Source organism: Malus sylvestris, chromosome 7, assembly GCF_916048215.2.
Source record: "Malus sylvestris chromosome 7, drMalSylv7.2, whole genome shotgun sequence".
NCBI lineage: Eukaryota > Viridiplantae > Streptophyta > Magnoliopsida > Rosales > Rosaceae > Malus > Malus sylvestris.
In genome coordinates, this window is record NC_062266.1 from 26,608,323 (window position 1) to 26,628,642 (window position 20,320).

At 38.7% G+C, this 20,320-nt stretch overlaps 3 protein-coding genes and 1 long non-coding RNA gene across 4 annotated transcripts; 3 read left to right on the forward strand and 1 right to left on the reverse strand.

The window, feature by feature from the left end:
* Positions 1-505: 505 nt before the first annotated feature.
* LOC126629418 (uncharacterized) lies at positions 506-6,881 on the forward strand. Its single transcript, XM_050299457.1, has 18 exons — positions 506-932; positions 1,006-1,233; positions 1,343-1,438; positions 1,946-1,998; positions 2,108-2,204; positions 2,375-2,448; positions 2,920-3,037; positions 3,587-3,697; positions 3,910-3,986; positions 4,355-4,421; positions 4,817-4,882; positions 4,969-5,076; positions 5,226-5,356; positions 5,450-5,516; positions 5,640-5,707; positions 5,787-5,880; positions 6,113-6,183; positions 6,294-6,881. Exons 1-18 carry the CDS (start codon positions 783-785, stop codon positions 6,667-6,669), a joined length of 2,052 nt encoding a protein of 683 aa, XP_050155414.1. The 5' UTR covers positions 506-782; the 3' UTR covers positions 6,670-6,881.
* Positions 6,882-10,549: 3,668 nt separating this feature from the next.
* LOC126628865 (probable membrane-associated kinase regulator 4) lies at positions 10,550-11,875 on the forward strand. Its single transcript, XM_050298732.1, has one exon. The coding sequence runs from the start codon at positions 10,610-10,612 to the stop codon at positions 11,693-11,695; it is 1,086 nt and encodes a 361-aa protein (XP_050154689.1). The 5' UTR covers positions 10,550-10,609; the 3' UTR covers positions 11,696-11,875.
* Positions 11,876-14,852: 2,977 nt separating this feature from the next.
* Positions 14,853-18,697, reverse strand: LOC126628864 (ankyrin repeat-containing protein ITN1-like). The gene is made up of 4 exons (XM_050298731.1): positions 18,502-18,697; positions 17,643-18,200; positions 16,485-16,894; positions 14,853-15,934 (listed from the first exon to the last, which is right to left on the reverse strand). Exons 1-4 carry the CDS (start codon positions 18,521-18,523, stop codon positions 15,104-15,106), a joined length of 1,821 nt encoding a protein of 606 aa, XP_050154688.1. The 5' UTR covers positions 18,524-18,697; the 3' UTR covers positions 14,853-15,103.
* Positions 18,207-18,472, forward strand: LOC126628866 (uncharacterized). The gene is made up of 2 exons (XR_007625616.1): positions 18,207-18,317; positions 18,392-18,472. It is a non-coding gene; the product is annotated as an uncharacterized LOC126628866 (long non-coding RNA).
* Positions 18,698-20,320: the final 1,623 nt, after the last annotated feature.

The following is a 20,320-nucleotide window of genomic DNA, read 5'->3' on the forward strand; positions in this document are numbered from 1 at the left end:
TAGCCTTCTTAGACCATCTCCAACCCTTGGGCTAAAAGCCAAATTTTTTAGCCCGGAAAATTTAGCTTTTAGCCCAGAAACATCTTTTCTGCTCCAACCCTTCTACCCTAAAATTTTAGCCCGGAATTATTAAAGAATGAAATTAGCCTAAATTTTTTTCTTAAATCAATTGTTTTTAAAAAAATAAATATGTAGATTATTGTAAATTAATTTTATGAACATTTTAATCTAAAAAAATTTAAATTCCGATAAACATTTCGCATTTAGCCCGGGGGGAAAGCTGGGGGGGGGTATTTGGCCCAGAAATAGCATTTGGCATTTAGCCTAAAATTTTAGCATGGGTTGGAGAGTGTTTGGGGGGGTAATTTGGGGGGTAATTTGGCTTTTAGCCCAGGGTTGGAGATGGTCTTACCGAAAAAATGAGAATCATCGGTTAAAATAGAAGTGGACTGGTAGTTTGTAAAGCAAGGACACATCAACCCAAACCCCACCCCCACCCCCCACACCACCCCCACCCCACAAAAACGACGGCGCTTAAGTCCAACAACGTGGCAAACAAAACGCTGACTTGTTCATCCTCTCTTCTTCCTTCCCTCCGTCTGAACTGGCAATGGTTCGCCAAAAAATCCCCAAATCCTTCCACCATTTCCCCTAAACCCCAAACCCTAAACCTCTCGCCTCCTCGATCCCTCTCCCAAAACATCAAAATCCCTAAAAAATTCAGCTTTTTAGTCAAAATTTCTGAATAATTTCAACAGCTGGAGCGCAAAAAGTCGGAGAAAATGTCGTGGCTGAGATCGGCGGTGAGCAAGGCGGTGGAGGTTGGGAACAAGAACAACCTCACCCGCACCGTCAAGAACTATGCCGACTCTGTCGTCCAGCACGCCGGCCAAGCCGTCGCCGAGGGCACCAAACGGTTCCAGGACCGAATGGTAATTTCACATTTTCCGTCAATTTTCTTTTTCACATTTTCCTCCATTTTTTCACACTCGCATTTGTTTACAGGGAGGTCGGAGCTTTAGGAGTGTGAAGAAGAGTATACAGCGATTGGAGGAAGCGGCTGTGTCCTGCAGGGGGCCTGAAAGACTTGAGATACTGAGGAGGTGGGTGCTGCTGCTGAAAGAGGTTGAGAGGCTAAAGCTTTCTCAGGGTTCTGCGGAAAAGAAGGAGAATGCGCCGGAGCAGCCTGCTGTGGCCGATGACCCGAACGAGATTCGAAAAAGAATCTCTCTGGTTCGATTTTATTTTGTTTTTGCACTTTTATTTCATTTCATACTGTTTTATTGGTTTTGTTGAACTATAGTTTGTAGTGGAAGCTTATGGTTTTTGGTAATGTGATTAGGTTTTGTATTATGATTCTGATGTTGGCGGTGAACCAATGAATTTCCGCGAAGTTTTTCTTCAAAGTCAGGCTTTGGAGGGCATAACACTGTCTATGGTATGAATTCGAGAAAGGAATGCTGCAATAATCAATGCAATTGAAGTATTTAGACATTTTTATGAAAGAAGTGTGCTTTTTTTGTTTTTATTCTTTTAACTAATGATTTTAGAAATAGTTCAGCCAAACCGGTGAGTGCTATGATGGATGAAAGAATGTGGTACATGAAGAGATTGTTTATTTCATTAGTTAAGGGAAGAACTTAATGGAAGCATGGTGGAAAATGGTTTAAGTCGGGATGATCTTGTTGAATAGGCTGCTCTTCGTATTTTTTCGCAAGCATTACGACATATTCTTTTGGTTTGTGAGGCACATGGAGTTTTCTTCTGTAATCAGAACCAGTGGCGTTTTCTTAATTAAGGAAAAAAAGGAGGATTAGGAAACTTATCTTTTTCATCAAATGCCTAAAACCTCTAAAACTGGAATTATCCTAAATGATCTTATATTTTTTTTTGAAATTACTGATTCTGGAGGTTAACTGCTGGTTAACTCTTTACTATTTCTCAGATTCTTGAAGCTCCAAATGATGAAGAGGTTGCCCTGCTCATGGAGATGTTTAGGTGAGAACCAGGACTGTCCACTAGTGTGAAATGCAGTTTGTGGTCTATTAAGTGCCAGTTTTATTTGTCCGGGTTAGCAAAAATAAGGCCTGAATATATGAAACTGCAGGCTCTGTCTTACTGGAGGAACAGAAGTTCATCATGCAGTAGTGAGCAGTATACAGGACCTGGCAACAGCTTTTTCAAGCTACGAAGATGAAGTATTGGTAAAGATATAAAACTAAGAGTGCACTTGAAGATTATATCAACAAATTGAATTGTGGAAAAGCTTGATATATACATATTTTCTGTAAAGTTTATATAGATATAATTCACGCAAGTCTTGTACTTCTTTTTGCTTAAGTGAAGCATACTAGCTATATTCTCTTGTATTCAGGTAAAACGGGAGGAATTGCTCCAATTTGCACAAGGTGCAATTACGGGGTTAAAGATAAATGCTGATGTCATAAGGTGTGCACAAGATAACAGAACTCTCTCTCTCTATCTCTCTCTTCACTTGATATAGCAATTTCATGAGTAACTTCTTATGTTTGCCCTAGTTTTATTTACCACACGCATTCACACCCAAAACATGAATATGAATGAATTATCACCTTGTAAGTTGAATGATCATGAGCAAATCTGATCTTAATACATATTAATCTCTTTTGGCTTTTTCTTTTTTGAGAATAGGCAGTGGGATTTTGTTCTTGTATGGATATGGACTAGTCCTGCCACTCTATAGATGTATGGTTATGCAAATAAATTTGTTTAGAAACTTTTACAGATTTGTTGGCTGGGATGGTGACCTTGGGCATTTAATTATCATACTGGTTGGATAGAGCGTAAAAGTGTGAGACTAGACCTCAATGGGTTAAAGGGGTGAGATGCGGCTGATAAACATTTTCTTACCTGTGTATTTATATATGTGTCCTGCTACAGAATAGATGAAGAAGCCTCTAGTCTAAAGAGGAAGCTTGATGCAACGAAACCACCTCTGAAGCCCTCAAATGAAGGTCATGACAAACCATCAGAAGAAACAAAATTGGAAACAATAGAGGTGAGCACAATTGCCATTATTGATTTTTGTGGTTCTAGTGCGTCATTACCTTTATGTAATTAATCATAAGTTACGAAGACATGTCAAATATTATCAAGTGGAAGACTAGTGGCTTAATGATGCAATTTTAGCCATGGGCGACCCAATAGATAGCTGCTACCATGTGTGCAATTTAAACTTCTGACTTTCTGAATATAATAATAATTATAATATTATTTATATGGGAGGCTGCCATGTAAACGGTGTCCATTGAAACTGTAACAATTAAAAATTCAAAGTTTACAACATACAGTAAAAGAAGCCATTTAAGAAGTCCATGTCTAGGAAAAAAGACAACTGGCTGCTTGGTAGGGATTGAGTAAAATATCATGCACAAGGTGCAAATGAACTATTACAATGTCTTCAGGGTACATTCTGTACATGTCCAAGTTCTGCTTTTATTCCTTCTTTATAAGGTCCAATTTGATGGATTTCTGAAAGCTTTTTATTGGCCAGTTTTGAGTGAAAATTAAGAAAATAATGGATGTGACTGCCCTATGTTTCTTGTAGGCATTAAAAGAAGCACTTACACAAATTCGAGCATGTTCCAGATTAGAAGGGATTTTACTGAAGAAGAAATTGTTGAACAATGGAGATTCTCCAGAGATCCATGCTCAAAAAGTATGTCTTTTGTCGTCCTGCTTCATCATTTATCGGTTACATATCTGAAAGCATGGTTTCAAACTTGTTGGCAGCATCTTGCCTTTATTTCTATAGTTTATGAATTGAGTGCAGCTCGATCCTTTGATCGTTACTTTTGCACCAAGAAATTGCCAATTTTCTTTCAAGGTTATAAACTCCTATTACCAACATTATTTTGGTTGTACACTCAGGTTGATAAACTGAAGGTACTATCAGAATCTCTTGCTAGCTCCTCCGCAAAAGCTGAAAATCGTATTTCAGATCACAGGTATAACAACACTTTAGGAACCATTTGTGCTCATGTTGCTCTTCTATAGTGTTGAAAAGTTGTTACAATTGCTCTTTTTCTTGTAATATGTATTTTCATTATATTCTCCCTGTTGTCTTGGTTTCAAGTCAAATGTTAAGCTATCGACTAATAAACATTAACTCAAAAGTCAAAACTTTATATGACTTGGCTCGATGTATTGTATCCATATAGAGATTAGTGAACCTTGATTTTGTAACTGTAGTTCAGCGAAGAATTATTGATTTGATTAACACTAATGGCATGCAGTCTCTGCTTCTTTTATTATTGTATTAGATGCACGGAATAGGGAAAACAAAATCACTTTCCTTGTTCTTTCTAAATGACAGACTTCAAAAAGAGGAGGCAATAAAGGTTCGTGTAGCCAGAGCAAGTGAAGTGACTGAAAGAGAGAAGGTAACGTTCTTCAACCGTACTTATTAACAACATGAAGTTTGTACTAAATCCAGACATTTTTATGTAGAGAGGTTTTTATTGGGTAATTGCACTGTTAGCTATCAAGTTTAAAACATGTGGATATTTTATTTTTAGCATCTTTATTCTTGTGGGAAGTATTATTTGAACTCCAAAAGAAGCTTTGTGCAATCCATATGTGAGTGCTTGGTGGAGTCTCAAAAGCTAATTTTGAAGTTCATAAACCTCTCCCTTCTTTTTTTCTCCCAAGGTTAAAACCTTCATTTTTGGCTCATGCTAAGGCCTGCTTATAGATGTGGTAGGGATGAAATGCTTATGTACAAGCATACCACGGGTTTTGGAGAGGGAATTTTAGTTTGTCTTGTGACCATTTTCAGGAAATAACAGCTGAGATTTCAGAGCTTGAAAAAGAAAGGGATGATCTTGAGGCAAAACTGAAAAAGGTGTTTCTGCTTTGATTTTTCCCCTGATCTATTAAATCAATTTGCTCTCCATTGATTGTGAATTTCTAAACACAAACCTTCTGTAGGTTAATATCTCCTTGGCTGCAGCTAATGCTTGCCTTCGCAATACCAGGGAAGAGAGAGAACAATTTGAGGAAGCTAACAATAAGATTGTTTCTCACTGCGAAACAAAGGTTTTGATTATTTTCGAAGTTTTTCTGCCCAAAATGGGAATGGGCTAGGGTTCTTTTTTACTATGCTGCTCACCTTCTGGAATATTTCAGGTTCAGGGTGTTGCACCTTTTGGCCGTTTGCATCATTCAAATCTTTGTTTTGTTCACAGGAAGATGAGCTCTCGAAATCTATTGCATCATGTAAGGTAGAGGCTGATATTCTAAAGACATGGATTAATTTTCTCGAAGATACTTGGGTTCTCCAGCGCTCATATGCAGATATGAAGGAGAAGCAGGTCAAGTATGTTATTCAACTCTATGCAATTGGATTCTTTTCTCTCTTCAAATCTATGCATTGTTATTTAAATAACTCTTGTATTTCTGCATTTTCAAGCGATGAATTGGAGAAACATGAGGACTATTTTTTGAACTTGGCCATTGACCATCTCTCTGCTTACAAGGTATTGACTCTCTCTCTCTCTCTCTCTCTCTCTCTCTCTATATATATATATATATATATATATATATATATATATGATATCTCTTTCAATGTTCTTGACGCGTGCCCTGTATCTTCTATGCAGAAGGAGTTGGGGCCTTCTATCAGCCATATTGGGACGTTTGTAGAGAACCTAAAGAAATTGAGTGAGGGGTAATGTTTCTTAGACTGTGATGGTTGCACATTTATTGTGTTTGCACTGTTTTTAATGTAAATTGACCTGATGAGACAGATCAAAGATGGCATCTAGTGCTGAGAATGAGGATTCCAAAGTATTAAATCCAATAAATAATCTTGAGAAGGAATATTTGGACCACGAAACCAAGGTAAAAATATGTTGTTATAGTATCGTATCAGGAATTATGTGTTAGTCTTATTTGTCTATATCTTCTATCATCCCAAATTTCTCTTGCCAGTAGTCTTTTATAGTAACACGTTAGGAATGCTTCAAATATGTGTCTTAAGGTTTCTCAGTTCCATAATTTACCTAATTCTATGTGTTGTGCAAAATTTATCTACTAAAAAGTACGAAACATTGATAATGTCCTTTTGTTTCAGATTATTACCACCTTCAGTGTAGTAGATAACATCAAAGAGCAGTTTTATGGCCAACGAGCCGAATTTTCAAGGTATGAACTTGTGGGGGTGTATGAACTTGTTTTGTTTTCCTTTGTACACTTATGTTTGGAGATATTCACCAAAGCCCCCGAATATGATGTACTTGGTTTGCCTATTCCAGGAAAAAAGACCCGAGGGTTAAGGAGCTGTTTATTGATATTGAAAAATTAAGAGAGCAATTTGATGCTATTGAGAGACCAAATCTACAACTGGAGAATCCAGCCCCAAAAGCAGAAACTTCATCTAGTGAAAAGCCGCAGAGCGATCCATCTCACGTCCCAACAGAAAGCACAGGAGCACAGAAAGCAGGGACAGATAAGCAGTCCGGGTCAGGTGCAGTCAAGGCAGAGCAAACGCTTGACACGGAAGCGGAACTAGCTAAGCTGGAATCTGAGTTTGGCAAGGTTGGTCAAGACTACTCAGCAGAGGAGATTAATGACTGGGAATTCGATGAACTTGAAAGGGAATTCCGTTCTGGTGATTCATCAGCCAAATAGCCCAATACTTATGCTGGCTAGGCGATCGTCACCTGTGTATTATACGCATGATATAAGACTGTACCTGACCTCCGAAAAGTTGCACATACTTCAATTTGTAACTTCATTGTAACGAGTGACGGATTATCCATTTGTTAATTCTTCCTTAAATTCTCGAACCGGTATGTTGTATTCTGGAATTACAAATGAATGAATGGTGTAATTTGGATGTAGCCGGTGACCACAACGCTCTTTTCGACAATTTAGCTTCTTCACACCGTGTCCCGTAGAACTGTTCGATGCCAATGAGAATGTGGCTACAATTGTGTTTCTCTTCCTGGAGTGGCGGACGCCGGATGTCCACCGGATGTTTATGCCGGCCTTTCAGACCCACAAATGGAGGTATCCAGAGAAGAATGTGGGGTTTCAAGCTCTTTTGTTTATGTGGACTTGAAAAGGTTTCCCGTTATAGAAGTATAATTTTTGTTTTATGTTTCAAGAGCACCATAATTACGCAGGGCCTCCTATGTTTTTAGCACAAAGGGAACAGAAGCTAGTGGCCTGGACAATAAACATTTCTCCACCCAAAAGTCCTTTCTACAAAAGCAGCTTCTAAAACGACTTCCCAAAGAAGTTAGTTTCAATCTATTGTTTCATTTCTTTCTTTTGTGGGATGCCCGGCAAAGGGTGCCCCAATTAATCCATCCATAGAGGCTCTACATGTCAATCCTTGAACCAATCAGATAGCTCAAGCATCCTGGATTTTAGGGTTGTGGGTCATTTTTTAATATAATTTGGTTACGATATTTGTCATTGCATATAACGTCAGAGTTGTGCTAGGAATAGTCGTCACGGGAGCAGTGACTATCAACCATTAATGCGTTATGGAATTGATCTAATCAACAACTAACAATTACTCACACACGCGAGTGACTATTATTAACATTTTTCATAAAGGTAAATGTTATATGTATTGGTTGTTCGATCCTTATTATATAGGAGAAATTCTTGTGTCCAGACGTCTGTATAAGATACAGACACAAATGAGTGAGACCTAAAAAGGTGGGCAAAACCAAAATACAAAAGAGTGAGATATTTTATGTGTGGTTGGACAACCTCGTGATCTGGACGTCTGCAACTAAGAAATTCTCCTTATTCGGGGATGCAAGAGTTAAAAGCAGGAGAAGGTATTGACATTGTAAAGTTTGATATTGTGGAGTAGGGTTTGGGGCAAGTCATGTCCAAGTGGGGTGTTTTGTGACTACTCAAGCCTTTAAAATCTAAGCTGGGATTCTATTTAAATGTACAGTTTGGAGCCTGGACCCAAGCTAAAGAAAACACATTTATGAATGCTTGCTGTAAGAGGACAATCGTGCCTACTACTTAGTGCCGTTTGTCTCAAGAAAATGAGAGAGAGAACAAAACAATCCAACTTTGATGCCAACATATGGATATTTTAGAAAGTGGGAGAGGCCACAAATATAAACCTTGTGTGCTATGGCATACTGACGTCAGCATGCGACACCTCTCACACAAAGATAGACCTCTGCATGTAAATTCGATTTAGGGTTACTTTTTATGTAAGGCGCCGCATACTAATGCATATATGCAAAATTTCTCCACTACAAGTCTACAATATGCGTACTATTATCAATACCCAAACCCTAAATTCTAAACTCAAAACTTAGTACGTGCGTTATAATTTGAGTGAATTTAGATATGCTACATTAGCATAATCAGCTGACCAAAACATATGATCAACTTTAGTAGCTAGTGAGTGGTGAGGTAGTATGGGGAATGGAATAGGCTATCAGAAGAGTCATGGCCAACCATTTGGTTTGGGTTTTGACAAAGTAGGGAATCCCATTACAGTTTTTTAGTGGTTAAAATTTGAGAAGAAGAAAATAAAACACAGCAAAAGATGGAACGCAAAGATGGGGAGTGTGTTGAGAGGGAGAAGACAAACGAAAGGCATTCCTTCCGGAAATATCCCTTTCCCACCACCAACTGTCGGCTTCTGTCTTGGCCATGTTTGAGGTTGACAATTTTCTCATTTTCTAGAAACTAAAAAGAAACTCTTGTCCACAAATTTGATAATTTTTCGAGGATAATATTGTTTGGCTGTTTTATACATGAAATATTGTCTAATACGAGAAAAACTTATGTGTGAGTGTTTGACCACATCATCCATATTATATTTGTTATAAAAGCATAAGACTCATTGTATTATGATCCAGATCAACGCCAAGTTGGAATAAACCGGTAAGAACTAGTCAAACATCCCCACCAAAGGGTCCCTTATTTATACTACGTATTAAGAAAATCGTCTTAGTAGACCAATGACTGTAAAATTAGTATTGTGTCTTAGTACTCTAAATCAGTTTAAATATAACTTTAATAACTAAGGAGTGATGTAGCAATTTTGATTTATCATTCGTCACTGCACACTCAACTTTTTACTCCTCGTCTCTCTACTCTCCTATAGAACTCAAATATATAACATGTGCCGTCAATTCTAGTACGATATACATATGCAAAGATAACTTGTTAAAATTGCAAAAGGATAATTCGTGCATGCATGTCAAGTTTTAATTTGTGTGCGAAATGAAATATGACACATAAGCATCAAAGATATGTGTGCATGCACGTAAAAATATGAAATAAAAGTGAAGAACAAACCCAGGAATCCAGTAAAAGTAGCAGATGATCAGGTGAAGAATATAAAGTGATTATTTAGTTCTAATTACTGCTCTATTGGATTACAAGAGCTTTTTCGACCTTTAGCTCCAAGCATTACTCCACTGATTAGAAAAGCTTTTCAAGTTTTGTTTTCATAGAGAGAGAGAGAGAGAGAGAGAGAGAGAGAGAGAGAGAGAGAGCACAGATTAGAAAAGCTTTTCAAGTTTTGTTTTCGTAGAGAGAGAGAGAGAGAGAGAGAGAGAGAGAGTTATTTAAACTCTGGGACTGCCGAAAAAAGCCAGGTTTTGAGACGTGGGGTTGGTCTCGAATTTGAATTTTACCACAAAGATGGTGAGTTTGAGAAGTACTTAAAGAAATACTTATTTTCTTGAGCATGCGCCTAATTTTTGGGTTATTAAACTCACTAATTGAATAGGTGGCATTGGTTTGCTTGACTGCTAGTCTACTGCAGTCTCCCCATGTCAATTATTTTATATGCTTTCAAACAAAGATTTGTTATAGTAACTTTCAACGATTCAAGCATTGTTTATGTTGAGATGTTGAAATCTAAACAAGTAAAAATTCAAACAATTTTGTGTCTAACAAATACCAAGTCACTGAACAATAGCCGGCCTAGGCCAAGTTGATGATTGTAATTAAGGGGTTAAAGCAAATCATCAATAGATATTAATCCTTTAATCATGGTTCTTGCTTAATTAAGCATTTTTAGATATTATGGACCACAATATTCGTCTTTTTTCACAACTTAGGAACCTTAAGGTTGATTGGAAAATTCATATGGCCCCAAATTAAAGTTCTAAACTTAATGATGCTAACTACAACACTTTTCAAGGAGTCCTATATAGGGCAGATCGTTGAAATACATTATGAAGTGGCCTCCACAAAACATGTCAAAAATTGTGTAAAAAAATTAGTGTAACAAATCCGTCCCCATACATATATATGTGTGTGTGTGTGTGTATGTATGCACGTACATACATACATACATATTCCTTTTTTCCAAAATATAAACAATGAGAGAAACATAAACAAAGAAATAGACAACCACAGATTTATAAATGACAGAGAAAGAAAACATTTAGAAATGAGCCAACAGAAAAAGGTCCACATCGAATTTTATATTTGGAATTTGGCAGCACTAAAAAAATATTCGAAAAACAGTTTATTTTTTACTATAAGTTGGCACCATCGACAATCTCTAAAGGTTGCACAACAACTTTCAAAAACCTCACAAAGCTCGTCTTCAAGCACCACAGAAGCCATGGCTGTAGACCACCTATCCTGTGACCATGCAGACGACGACTACATCGACATGGATGTCGGTTCGTACTCTGCCTTCCTCAACCATTCCATGAGCTCTCCTCCACACCCCAGAGAGTTTGAGTTTCAAATGTCATCCACTTCTTTGGAGAGAGATCCCCCCACAACTTCTCCAGCTGATGAGCTCTTTTACAAAGGGAAGCTCCTTCCCCTCCACCTCCCCCCGCGCTTACAAATGGTCGAGAAACTACTGCAGAACTCCTATTCTAGTTTTGATCACCAAAAAGATATGTTTGAAGAATTCTATAGCACTCCATTGGCCACCACTGCCCCAACTCCAACCACAACCAGCACCCCATTTGAGTCCTGCAATATATCGCCTTCGGAGTCTTGCCAGGTTAGTAGGGAGCTGAACCCCGAAGAGTATATTTTGGAGTACTCAACTGAAGTGAGCAGCTTCATAAATGAAAACCCGAAAAAGTCTTGGACCAAAAAGTTCAGGCAGTCATTGCTTAGTTCAAAGCTGAAGTCTTCCCGGGCTTACCTCAAGTCTCTGTTTGGCAAATACAGTTGCTCCAATGAGTCCAGTGCAGCTGCTGCCAGGCATGCACATGGAGGAATGGTTTTCAAATCTGAGGATTTAAGTAAATATATGAAGACATCCAAGAACCCATTTGGACACACTCAGAGGGAGAAATACCGAATGTCTGCCTCTGGCGCGAGGAGCTTCAGCAAAGACAAGATCATTGAGGATGGTGCTGCTCTCCACAGGAGATCATTCTCACTGGCCATCAAACGGAATTCAACGAATATCTCGACATCCTCTTCATCATCTTCGGGCTCTTCATCTTCTTCATCATCTTCAAATCATTCAAGTGGGACTCAGGAGCTGCAGTTTCTGAAGAGATGCAACAGTGCGAGTTCCGAAATTGAGAGTTCAATTCAGGGGGCAATTGCACATTGCAAGCAGTCGCAGCAACCTTTCCGTTCAAGAAAGACAGTAAGTGAAGTTGGGTTCTACTCGTTGTCAGCTTCCAGGATAGCAGTTTGCGAGGATCAAGAAAGACCGGAGCTTTGCAGGGGCTGAAGGGGATCTCAGTGAGTGAGAGGGGGGATGGCAAAGTACAAACTTTTGACTTGTGTTAGTGATGTGCTCTTTCTTTCCTTCTTTCACAAATTTGATAAATGGATATGCTTTGATTCAGTGCAAGGCTGTCAGAAACTCTGTCATGGCAAGATATCCTATGGAAGTTTTGATTAAGTTAAATTGAGCACAAACAAATAAGGATTAACCAACACAAATTTCGAACCTTCAAATCAGCAAGCAATCAACAATTTTGATTTACTGATGTCTTTTAAATCACCTGATACTTTCTAGTAATCATTTTCTTAGACAGGATGTCATGTTTTTCCCTATTCCTGACAACTGTTTCACTTCCAGCAAATTCCGTAGCTCTAGACTTCAACTAGCTAAGTTATGAATCTACGATAGCTATCTTTTAAGATGTCATAAACAAGTGAATTGGGAAAGAAAAGTTCGGGATAATATCCGCGTCAACAGTCTTCATCAGCCCTGATTTTATTCAAGGAGTCACCCAATGGACCATGAATCAATGAACAACAATAAATAAATGAATCTTCTCATCATCATATATGGATAGCTAATTTTATTCAACATCCATCAATTCAATGAGCCGACATCATTCCCCGATGAATATTTAAGTGCAAAGTACCTTCGATTAGGCAAAGATCAACATCATTATGTCCCAGCCAATCATCAAACCCCGAGTTTCGAAAATCCAACCTATCTCCCCCTCAAGAGTAGCCAGGAGACACCAGCCTCCATTATATGTATTAACAGAAGAAAATGATTCTTGGATCAACAATGAAAACGTATTCACTCATTCTTACTACATCAAACAAAGTAATCCTAAGGCACAGTATAGGTGAAACAAATTACTAAGTTGACAAAGGGAAGTAAATGTGCAACAATTTAATACAAGAGGAAATCTTCAAGTGCAAGTAAAAGAAAACAGCCTTTACTTTGGCTTTTGTTCCTTCCCCTTTTCTTTTCCCAGATACTCCCTAGTGGGAAATATAAACCTTAAATTAAGTGAGCATGTCAGCTAAAATTTTGACAGGATTACAGCAAAAAAGAGCAATTAAAAGGTCTAATTGATGTTGTTGAGCACTATGGGTTAGCAGATACACATCTAACCACAAACCTTTTTCCCCACCCAAATTTTAATGTTAACTGGGAAAAAGAAGGAAACGGTAGGGCATGCAGACCAGCTGGATTGCTAGTTAGATCAGCACAGAAGGCACAAAGTTAGGATAAAAAACTGAGGTATAGCATCCACAACCATTTTTGCCCAACAGAGATCAGTATGTACTATGTAACAACATTAGTTCTACCTCATTCTCGACTATCTTCCTCTTTAGGTAGAAGTTTTGATTTTCCGTTTGGTATCCACGGACACGAGCTTATATCATATTCAGAATTCAACGTCAATAGCATAAACTAAACTCTAACCTTGGTCATGTAAGATTACATTTGTTCTTGGCTAAAATAGTTTAAAGGTCAACTGAGGCGGAAAATGATTGGTTATTTAGTTTGTTATTTTTTCGGCTTAATCTAAGAACGGGCTTTTGGAAGTTTTAGAATTTATACTAAGCTATCCCTGCGTAAAGCGGGAGCCTTGTGCACTGGGTACGACCTTTTTTTATCCCTGGAACCTGGAAAATTTGGACGTAGCTTAAGCTCATTGTAGAAGCCATTATTTGACATTTTCTCTTTTCGATCCTTTCATATCTTTTCTTGTGATAGCATAACAATTATACCATAAACATATGATATTCGCAAACAAGCAGATAAGGCAATTGCTACTCTTCATTTAACTACACAAACATCGTAATAAATCCAAACCTCTGCATAATCAACAGAAATTTTCCACTACGAAACAAAGGTAATCTGTACTTAAATCCAGACGTCTTTTATCATTCTTTCTGGTATGCACATCCTACTGAAAACCAAAACATAACACACAAACCCGATTGAGGAAGAATTTACATGCACTGCAGAGCTTTAACTTGTTCGAAAATCAAGTGCCTTAGTGCCTTGATTTATCGGCATCCATCTTTATGGGCAGTTGCATTCATCCAGATGGATCTTGCCATTTCCTGAACACGAACAAATTCAATCGTCCACATGAACACAAATATTCGTCCACACAATCAAAACACGTACACACGCGTACACAAACATGTACTAGACAAATATCAGTATACGACTCTATGTTATGTATGGAAAAATTAAGTCGACGCATTTGCCACTTACCGGTAATTATGCAGGACACGAGTTACTTGACTGCAGCTTGATAACAATCTGCCACAAAATATATTCCAACTACCAAGCTAAATCTGTCCCACAAAACATCAAAAGCATACTCCTATATGACTCTCTACAACTAAAAAGTTCAGAACTTCGCTTTCAGTAACATGTTGAAATCAATTGCAGTCCATACAAATAATGCATCAAATTAATCACCTTATTTCGCTTTCAGTAACATGTCGAAATCAATTGCAATATAATCACCTTACTTCGCTTTCAGAATTAACCATACAAATAATGCATCAAATTAATCACCTTAGTTCTCTCATTGCTTCCAATGCCCAACAAAGCCGACTCGAATCCTCCCAGCCAAATTCAAAGCCTGAAAATTCTCACATGGCAATCAAACTCAAAACTTCCTAATCGCAATACACAATTCAAAAACGCAGAAAACAAAAACAGGGTTACCTGCCAACAGTTTCTGAAACTCAGAATCCGAGTTGAGCTCCCTCTCCAAAGCTTGTACGTGGTTTCTCAGTACTCGGTAAGACAAAGGAAGCAGCTGCATTAGTAATAAAACCAGTGAGTGATTAGGAGATTAAGAATTAATATTTGAATCAGTGGGCTTTTTCAGCAAAATATTAGGATTTTTTGGGTTTTGCTTGATGTTTGAACCTTTTGCGTCGCCATGGAGGAGTTCCCGACAATGCGCTTGAACGTTTCACAAAATTCGAATTGTCAATCGTGTTGTATGACATGACAACAAAAAGTTTAAGATATTTAACGTGTTATGCTTCATAGCAATCGCATGAGTTGTTCCGTTGACAATAATAATACCGACACATCACGAACGACATATGAACAATAAAAACGGGCTACGTAACAAAAACTAGTACTAGCTACTCGTGAAAAGTAAAACAAAACATAAAGTTTACTCGTCTTCACAAATATATATATACAAGACAAGTGCAGTTTTTCCAAGTGAAAGCCAAGCAGAGTATAAACTGCGGGCAGATAAATATACGGCTGTTATTCAACTCCAGGATCTTTCCTGGAGGTCACGGATATACCCAAACACCTCTGCACCAACTCAACATCCATTTTCGTAGTGTTTTTAGTCTCTACAATTCCTCTACAATGGTGCAAATTCAGTGCAAATTCAGATCAAAGGGCATAAATTCGGTCGATTTCCGAATTGGAATAGTCAGAGGGCATCCATGAGTTGGAACCGCTCCTCCTCGTGTGCTTCTCCCTCTTCCTCATGGACCGTGTCCGCTTTGACTTCACCACGTAGTATGTCATGGTGCCGAGAACAGCCGCCATTATCATTCCCCCAACCATTGTTACAAGAATGGCAGCCCATTTGTGGCGCTGGCCAACCACTATGTAAGAGGAGGCTATGAATGCCACCGAAGTGCAGACTGAAGCCAGCCACATCAACTTGTTTATTATCTCCACCACCCGTTTCTCTGCCTTTGTCTCGCCTCTGACCAAGGTAATTTGGACAACCACAACAGCCAAAGACGTAAAGAGGGCAATGGCGTTGAAAATGAAGAAGATTTTGAAAGGAAGGCCCTTCACTACCACGGCAGTCCCGTCATCATGATCACCACCTGGCACAGTAAAGATAGCGGCAAAGGCAACTGTTGCGAATAGAACAGCGACCACAGTCACTGAGTTAGTGGCGTTGTTGATTCCTTCCCTGTGGAGCTTTCTAAGTTCTTTGGAAATATTGTGAACGTTTTTATTGGTTTTCTTTGTTTGTTCAAGCTGGATATGGACATCGTTCTTGATCTGAGTCACAGTCTTTCTCAGTTCATCCCTTGGTTGGTTCAGTTCATTAGCCTTCACAGCACCATAGCGATAAAGGCAACCCCTTATTTCCGAGGCTTCTTCGGAAAGTGGAAGTGCATCAGCAATGTCAAGAGCCGTTTTTGTGTCTCTGTTCAGTGCATTAACATTGCTGTCTGGGAGGAGTAACAACTCATTCACTATCTGCAAAGAAAGATACAATAATCAGTACATATAAATCTATAGCGGAGATATACAATCATGAAAGGAAGAATCATGGCTACACTAGTTTAGCTCGAGCCAAAGCTAAAACTAGTGCAGAAAATACAACAGAGGTCCCTAGAAACTGATGGGGGTTTTTAGCCAACTTGATTTTTATTTTTGTTCACACCGCACTAGAAAATAAGAACTCATAGTTCATTGCAACTATTTTTTACTGTGCAAATTAACTTAGATCAGAAAAGGAAATTGCTAAAGAAGAATAGTTCGTATCATAGCAACCATGTGCACGGATCAGATGTCCGGAGCAAGGATTTTTAAAATGGCAAAAGAATAAATCTATAAAAACATTATACACTCTGGGCAGATAAATAAATTTTCATTACCTAGTACATACTAAAAGAAAATTACTTACGGCATTGACTCACGATATTTGTGGGACTAAATCGGCCGTCACTATATCAAAAGAATTTGAATTCACAGCCATATATCAAACATCAGTAATGACAAAGGTAAAGTGAGAACCCAGACATACCTCTGCTCGCTTCTTCCTGGTGGCAATATGCAACGCTGTGTTCCCAAATTTGTCTGGAAGCATTACAATTGCAGGGTCTGCCCCTAGTAGCAATTTCACCACCTCACAGTTTGTCCCCTTTACAGCCATATGCAATGCAGTTTGCCCTTTCTTGTCAGTTCTTCGTGCCAATTGTGGATCCTTTGTAAGCAATGCCCTTACAATCTCCGCATGCCCCTGTCTTGCAGCTAGATGCAATGCATTCTTCCCGTTTGATCTAGAAATTTCCAACAAGGTAGAATCCTTCGACAGCAGTTCATCAACTACCGCTACATGCCCTTTATGAGCTGCGGATATAAGTGGGGTTGAATTTGCCGGGCCCAGTGTTTTGCTTAGCCCAGGATCATGATCTAGGAGTACCTGGACAATGGCTGCAAGAAAAGTAGGAGTATGAATGTAATGTCCAATGGCACGGAAGCATTCACAACAGGTAGCTGCAGCTTTCATGTTACTCAGATAACAATCGGAAATCATTATTTGAGGATTGCCAAGGGACCAGGAAACAAGTGACTAGTAGAGGCATCAGCCGTTTTAGGAAATCCCCTGCATTAAATTCCATGATCAACGGAAAAAAGGTATGCGCTCTCCATAAGCAGCAAATGCAAGTCCTGATTAAGCAGAAAGCTTCAAAATACGACTAATAATTCATGATTTGTTTCACAACATGAGGCAATTCCTCTCACATAACTATCGATTTAATACTACCAGTGCAGCTTAACTAATACCACCAAAATCCCGAATGCTTCACTCTCTATGAATCAATATCTCAAAAAACAGACAGCCTTCTGGTTAACGAGAAAATACAGAAAGCAGACAACACTTTTATGCAGCACATAATTGGATACTCCATCAACCAAAATGAACCAGTCTCTCAAATCATAAATCAAGAAGATCGAATACATTGTATTTCTTAGTTCGCATTATTACAATTGAAAGAACAAGAGAAATGACATAGCCAGATCCCAACATCTCAAAGATGCAAACTTTTATCCTAAAATCCTCTTACCATCTTTTACCAAACCACCCAAATTCACAAACCACACAATTAAAATTAAAATTAGACTAAGAGATTCAAAATCCAAATTAGCACAAATTAGCACAAATGCTGAAGATCATTACCATGGTGTCCTTGACTTGCAGCAGCATGCAAGGGGTCGAACCCGGACCTGTTCTTCTTCGTAACGGTCTCCTTGTTCGAATACTTCAACAGCTCCTTAACCACATCAAGGTGCCCTTTATCCGCCGCCGTGAACAAAGCCGTCTCTCCCAGCTCATTCACCTCATTCACCACCGCCGCCCGGACCTCAGCCACCTCCGTATCAAACTCCTCACCGCTTACGGTCCCCATCATCTGCGAATCGATATCGCCGAGAATCTTCTTTACGGCGGCTAGATCCGCGCGCTGAGCCGCCAAGTGAAGCTCCGTGTCGTTGTGCCGCCCCGTCACCTGCTTCACGTACTTCTTCTTCCCCGCCTGGTCAATCCGCTTTCCTGAGTTGGAAAGCACCAAAGCCGGCGCCGACGCCGTGGAAGACGGCGACGGCGAATTGGAAAGCACCAAAGCCGGCGCTGACGCCGTGGAAGACGGAGACGGCGACGGCGACGGCGATGGCTCGGCCAGAGGGTTTTGGCTCGGCTGTGCAGTCATCAGACCCTTCTCTAAATCCGTATCACCTCCTACAAGTTCGATAATAATCACAAATAATACACAAATGATCAGAAACAATCAGAAACAAAACCTGTTTGGTTCAGAGGAAAGTGAAGGAGGCAACTTTCCGGGAAAATAAAAGACGGGTTTAATCAGAGTGATTTGATGATGTTATTCCATTGAAGTATATTAATTTCTTTGTTTATTCAATTATTTTCAGAGTTGGTAGCTACAGAGAATCTTGTTCTCTTTTTCTGAGGTATATTTTCCCGGAAAATAATCAAATCAGAGGAATTCAAAAGTGAAAAAATCTAGAGAGAGAAAGTGTACCTTGCTCAATTGGGGACGCCATGAGAGAGAGAAAGAGAGAGTCTGAAAGTGGAGGCTGCTGGGTTGCAGAGGAGGAAAATTGGGGGAGTGAAAAGACGGAAAGGGGAAAGGATAGGAAGACAAAAAAGATGAGGAGGACTGGGAGGAAGGAGGGAGGAAATGGGAGTCGCGATTAGTGGTGGCTGTTTTGGAATTTTGCTTCCCCCAGTTTGCTACTCTCTCTCTCTCTCACTTTCCATGTCATCGCCTCAACAAACGAAATTTACCTAACTCTCACTCTGACTTGCATCTGCCGCGAAAAATTACTTCTCTTTTTCTTTTAATCTTTGGACACCATTTCTTTTTTTTTTCTTTTATGTTTTAGACAGAAAGGTAATTTCATACCAACCCAAGATAATTACAAGAAAAGAGGCCCAACAACAGTATGCAGTCAAAATATGGGCCACCAAAGGAAACAAAAAGAAAAGCCCAAAAACAGACCTTTGAGCCCAACACAGAAAAAACACTGGAATAGCCTAACAACTTCCAACTAGCGCCGCCACCGGACCGCTACTTTCCAGCCATCTGAAACCAGAGTCTCCTGCAATCAACATAAATCAAAACGTGCAGAGCCCCAAAAAAGGCTGAAAGGAAGACTCCGAACTCCTTCAACGAGCACCACATTGTTTACCACCGCACATTGAAAGAAACCAGTCAGGGGAAGGAGGTAGTGTAAACACCCGAGCCGAAGCACTACACACCTTCTTGAAGAACAGTGAAAAATCGCGTTTTAACTGCAAGAAATCGCAATGATGAAAAGCAGGTAACAAACAAGATTGCGAGATCGATGTAGGATGGAGTTGATTGCTAAGGAAAGGGAGTGGATTGGAGGTGGAAGGAAGTGGATAATGGAAGTAGGGGCTAAGCACAGTAAAAGCAGGCATAAGAGATTACAGTTTAAGGGACCAATGGTTACAAATGTTTAGCCGATGGACCATTATGTAAAAAAAAACTAATGAAAATAGTTTGAAAAATTTGAGTTTGAATGATAAGGATAAAATAAAGGGTAAAGTGAATAGTACAATGTTTGACTTTTTAGTGTAAAAATGTGATTTTTTGTTAAAGTGAACAGTATCGTGAACTTTTCGTTAAAACTCCCTTATTTCAATTGGGTTAAAATTAAAGGACAATTGCTACAATTTTTTTCTTTCACTTTTTACTTGCAAAATTATAGTCGGCTACATGTACAAAAATAACTTAATTAATGTGAGTATCAAACAACGATCGTCTGAGAGAATAATGACCTCTTACATACAAATAATCAAGTTTTTTTTTTTTTTTTTAATTTTTACAAGATTGAATTTTCTTTTGGTTTAAATTTTAAAGAAACACTAGTCACATGGTATCTCCGATTAAAGACAGGTTTTATCATGACACTTGGTTAGGATAACGTACTCTTTATGCACAAAAATTCAAATCTGCTTTCTCGTGAATAAAAATAGTAAATGATATTGCATTGTTACAAACAGAATGAATGTTAATATTTAAATTTTATCTATGTAGTTTGAGTAAAGTTGTACAATAATTCATGTAATTCAAGTTGTCATGATGTAACTATTAGCCTTCATGCACGCGCATGAGCGCATGCAGAAGACATTTTTTTTAATTACGACGTGTTACACGTGATTTATACGTTTCAAATGTATTTATATGCTTAAATTGACAAAAGAAAAATCAAATATTTGAAGTAAATGAATAATCTTAGATCATGCTAGAAGAAACCCCTCATAAACCAATTAAAACAGTTGAATTCACATAATAAAATTAGTCTCTATTTAAT

Coding starts and splice junctions, on each gene's coding strand:
- LOC126629418 (XM_050299457.1), top strand. CDS start 783: ATGTCGTGGCTGAGATCGGCGGTGAGCAAGGCGGTGGAGGTTGGGAAC. Junction 1,999..2,107: donor CTGCTCATGGAGATGTTTAG/GTGAGAACCAGG, acceptor ATGAAACTGCAG/GCTCTGTCTTACTGGAGGAA. Junction 4,883..4,968: donor TTGAGGCAAAACTGAAAAAG/GTGTTTCTGCTT, acceptor AACCTTCTGTAG/GTTAATATCTCCTTGGCTGC.
- LOC126628865 (XM_050298732.1), top strand. CDS start 10,610: ATGGCTGTAGACCACCTATCCTGTGACCATGCAGACGACGACTACATC.
- LOC126628864 (XM_050298731.1), bottom strand. CDS start 18,523: ATGGCGTCCCCAATTGAGCAAG. Junction 18,201..18,501: donor GGCGTCCCCAATTGAGCAAG/GTACACTTTCTC, acceptor TCGAACTTGTAG/GAGGTGATACGGATTTAGAG. Junction 16,895..17,642: donor TGCAAGTCAAGGACACCATG/GTAATGATCTTC, acceptor CTTTTCTTGCAG/CCATTGTCCAGGTACTCCTA.